Raw genomic sequence first — 4,915 nt, forward strand, 5'->3', positions numbered from 1 at the left:
CCACAGGAAGGTAGAGCAACCTTGCAAAATAATCTGTTTTCCTCTGCTCTAACTATACCACCCCATCTCCTGGGGTTTATCAGCATTTCAGGGAGCACTGTACAAGCAGCACACTCACTCCTCCACGGAAGGTAGAGCAACCTTGCAAAATAATCTGTTTTCCTCTGCTCTAACTATACCACCCCATCTCCTGGGGTTTATCAGCATTTCAGGGAGCACTGTACAAGCAGCACACTCACTCCTCCACGACCTAAGCAACACTGTTGGCATGGCAACTCTGACAGCTTATTTCAGAATAAAACTCCAGATATGCTGAGCACAGAGTTCCCAAGACAGAAAAAAACCAGACACAAATCTGCCTCCACTCGGGGCTCTTTCACAGCAAACAGCACCCTAAGACACTGAGCTTGTGGTTTTGTGTAAACACACTGAGCTAAGCTATTTAACTCATTAGCATATATGAATATGATATAGGCCCCCACACCGGGAGCAGCACTGAACCCTTCCCATGTCCTTATGCAACCCCTGCTGAAGCCTCTGTCATCAAGCTGCAGCACTAATTGCTTCCAGGATGACAGATTTTTAAATTCTTCCAGCTCGAGAGGCTTAAGTACTTGGCAAAACAAGTCCCAGCTTTAGGAAGCAGCTTTGAGAATTCCAAATGCAATCCCCCCATCTCCAACTCAAGACTCACATCATTTGGGGCTGAGCTGACTCGTCCACATAGGGGGTGAAACTGGGCAGTGGGGGCGGCGCTTCCAAGCCAGAGCTCACCGTGCTGCGAGGACGCTGCGGAAGGAAAGGCAACATGAACAACACAGGGATTCATTGCAGCCTCCACACCCCTCTGCAATCTGCACCTCCCTTTGCCTCATCTTCTGCTTCTTTGGGCGTTTTCTTACCTAGAAAATTAAACTTGATGGAGACTTTTGCAAGTGGAATTCCTTTCTGACCCAGTCAGTGCCCACCAGCTGAACACTGGCACTTAAAAGTCTCCTCCTGCATGTCCTCACCAGTTCCTCTTATTCTGAGTGTTATAGGTAATAAATGATAAAGCCAAATTAATAATTAATGAAATAGGTTTTATTTTGTGACCGAGATTCAGTCTCCAATAGCCACAATCAAAGGAACAGCATTGAGCCTGGAATTGGCACTGGTGAACTCTGATCCGAACTCTACCACTTTGGATCCCCTCTGTTCATGAAGGCTCTTCCTGTCCAGGTAGTTTTTATACAGCTTTTTCTGCCTGGGGAAGAGTCTTTCATTCCATGGCTTCACATATTCATGTAGTCTCCTTTCTCTGTGCTGGGCTGGATAAAACCATTTCTGGTAAGCGATGAATGCTGATCATCCATTCACCGAGTTACGGGAACCTGGCACTGGGATGCACACCCACGACTCTGGCTATCGCTATTTATTATAAATATTATTCATAATAAATATTATAAATAATATTTATTCTTCTGTCCACCATCAGCCTCCAGACTTGGAGTTTGGCTTTTTTCTCAGTTTTCCCATCAGAGACCATTGCAGCACCATAAAAACCCCTTTACAGTGTTATGATTCAAGTTCTGTATGTCTAATTAATAAACAACAAAATTTAGCAGCAATTTTAATTGAACAGCAATTTTATATCAATGAATACAATCAAGTATACTAAATATAATCAAGCATATAAAAAATGTGGCAGTGATTAATTATGTATGATTAAGGTTTATATAAAGCATAAGCAAAACTGACCAGGGTACAGGGCAGGCTTCTCCCCCTGACTCATGTACAAAACAAAGTAATGCAAACGAAACTTATATACTGTATGCATTCATCAGTATTTTTCCATAAATCTCCTCCTATTTTTGATTCTTGAAATCTGTGTCACTGTACTGCATAGCACATGCCCCACTTGTTGTCAGGGGGTCTCCTGGCTTTTTGGTGGTCTTTTCAGAGGAAGGCTCACAGTCTTCCTCGCTGTCCTCTGAATAACCTTCACAGGTTGCACATGCACACTAAGCTTTGTGTTATGTAAGTAAGTGTATGTTCCAAATAAGCTTTATTATCTCACAGATAAAACCACAACTTGCATTCCTTACCTGGAATCATCCCAACTTGGTTCAGCCCAAGGCCAATTCTGTTTTGGAATCTTGCTCATCTCAATACTACATCCTGTATCCTGTTTTTCCACATGTAACAAAGGACTGTGTTCATACCAAGGCCAATTCTGTTTTGGGATCTTGCTTTCCTCAATCCTACATAAAGGTTTTCAAGGAAAGCTTTGCTTTTACATTTTCATTCTAACATGCTCTGGAAAAGCTTGTGTTCCAGCACACAAATGACCAACAGAACAGACCACTGGGGACACAGGCATCACAAAGTCACCCTAGGACAGCCAGGCATCGGCCTCCTCACTTTCTGTTCTTCTTTTCTCAGCTACAAAGAACAGGGCAACACTGGGGCTTATCTGAGCACCTATGAAACAAACCTGATCTCACAGCATTCATGCCCTTCACACAAGGTCTTCCATCACTTCTCTGCAACAGCCCAAACACCTGTAGCAAAGCTGCTCCTTTTCATGTTTAGTTTAAGCCATTGGAAGCCACTCTCTGTCATCCTACTGCCAGGATAAATATTCCATTGATATTGCACTTGAATCCTTTTGATCTGCACTCTTCTGCTTTCCTCACAAGCACTTCAAAACAAGACTTACAGAATGCTGCACGTGCCTTCTTTGCACAGACAGCCAACAAGTTCTTCCTCCAGGTTCCAGTTTCCAAAATAATTCAACTCTAACGCTTCTATCTCACACATTCAACTAATGCCTGGCCTCTCTCCCCTTCCCTGGCTCATGGTTTGCCTCTTGCTTTCCTTTTCTGCTCTCCACACTTTTCAGCAAGCCACCTCTGCCAATTCTCTTGATTAGCAAGAATTTCCTTTCCTTGATTTTAAACACAGCAATGGAGAGACTGGACAGGGCCAGAACACACTTAGCTTGCTTTAGAGTTTAAAAGGATTTTAGCTAGAAGCTAAAATATCTGAAAGGACAAATATATTTTAGATGTTGTATCTTTAAATCACTTCTTTCTCCTTAAATAAACATTTGAACTCTATTTATTCAAGGCAGCTTTTACAAATCAAAAACTTCTAGAGTTGGTAGCTGTCCAAAGTGAACAACCCTAAAAAATAGTCTGGAAATGAGAAACAGAATTCAAGAGTAACATTTGCAGAAAAATACGTCCAATATCGCACTCGTTGTACAACACTGTTTGACTCTTGTCACCAGAACCAACTTAGCTGTGTGCAGACAACATGACAAGGTCCCAAGGAAAAGCAGCACCCAAGAGATGTTCCCAAAACACTCACAAACTTGAGCCAGAGATTAAGATAGCGAAGGTCTTTGTAGTATCGCTGCTGCCCGTGGAGGGCTTGCACTGCCCTTTCCAGAACTGCTGACAGGTTGCCATCCTTGCCCCCCCCAGGGAAGGCCTGCTCTGTCCACCTGATGTACCTAGAGACAGAATGTGTTCATAGCAAGTCAGTTCTTAATAAGCGTCTGTAAAATATAAAGAGATTAAGAAAAAAAATGGCATAATATTGAAACACAATATAATATTTAAAAACAATTATAAAACTTAGCTTTCAATGAGTTTCTTATTAAATTAGAATGTTTCCCTTGCTTTTACAAGGATATGTGACCATTTAACTCTTTTTTTCTGAAATAAAGAAAAACTTACCGCTCCCACACATCCAGAGGATCATCTCCAGAGTAAAATCGTATTTCTGCTTCAAACTCCCTAAAATATAACATTATTAATCCAATAAATACATTTGTATCACTGTAAGTTGATCTTGCACATTACAAATTAAGAGTTAATTATTAATTTAAAAGCACAGCCAGATCTCCCTAGTGTTTGCTGTTTAAATGCTCTGTTGCAAAATGAAAAAGCTGAAGTCTGTACTACACAACACCTGCACTGAGTAGTTCTAAAATCCTAGAGCGTGGTAATAGCACAGACATGAATTACTGAACTTCTTTTATGCCTTTTTAAATGCCTATGAGATTGGTACAGTTTAAGAAAATAGAGATAAAATGAGGAGGGAGGGAGTAAGATAAGGTGAAAAGAGCTATTATAACATCACTTACTGTTTTTTAAGCTGCACAGCAGTGTGGCTGGAAGAGTCCTGCTGCGACAGTGCCTCTTGCAAACTGGACATCACCCGTCCCTGCCTGAGGGGCTGCACATTCTCCTTGCTCAGCTCCCACTCGTGGCTGTCCTCCTGGGACATGACCACCTCTCCTCCAATCCTGAACGCTTCTCCTTTAATTCTGCATTTAAAAAGGAAAGGACACCTGTACGGCTGGGTACTGACCTGAAACCTCACAGAGACAGCTTTCCTAAGTCCACTCACCCTGAATTTTCTGTGCAGCCAAAACACACCATTTAGGATACCCAACTTTTAGGGGATTTGTAGAGGGACTTGGGAATTTAATTCCCGCCGACGGGAAATATATGAAAAAAAGAGCCCATCTTGAGAGTGAAGAACCGCAAGCAGGCAACATTAGCAACAAAAAACACTAAGATTAAGCCATCTCCCTCCCCGCTGATTGCTCCTTTCCCTGCCCCGACAGCCCCCGCCACGCTCCTCACAGCGGCTGCCGACGGCTGCTCCGGCCAGGGGAGCCTCAGCCAGGCTCAGCCGGGCCCCTCTGGCTCTTCACCACTTCCACGAGCGGCAGCGGAGCCTCCAGCCCAGCCGGGGGGCGGCGGCCCAGAGCGGCGGGGACTCCCGGCTGGCACCGACGGCACAAGAGGCTCTTGCTCCCCGGGACGCATCGCCCCACGCCGGGCCGGGCACCCCGCGCTCTGCGGGCAGCCCCAGCGCCGTGCCGGGCACCAAAAGGCGTCTCGGAGCGCCAGAGCCG

General features: G+C 44.3%; 1 protein-coding gene across 1 annotated transcript; it reads right to left on the reverse strand.

Annotated features, from left to right (window-relative positions):
* Positions 1-694: 694 nt before the first annotated feature.
* Positions 695-4,508, reverse strand: LOC120498225 (mitotic checkpoint serine/threonine-protein kinase BUB1 beta-like; the record flags this gene model as incomplete). The annotated part of the gene is made up of 4 exons (XM_039700699.1): positions 4,136-4,508; positions 3,726-3,785; positions 3,355-3,499; positions 695-789 (listed from the first exon to the last, which is right to left on the reverse strand). Coding segments are annotated over exons 1-4 (443 nt in total), but the record flags the coding sequence as incomplete, so codon positions are not given.
* Positions 4,509-4,915: the final 407 nt, after the last annotated feature.

Source organism: Passer montanus, unplaced genomic scaffold (assembly GCF_014805655.1).
Source record: "Passer montanus isolate IOZ18808 unplaced genomic scaffold, ASM1480565v1 scaffold1425, whole genome shotgun sequence".
NCBI lineage: Eukaryota > Metazoa > Chordata > Aves > Passeriformes > Passeridae > Passer > Passer montanus.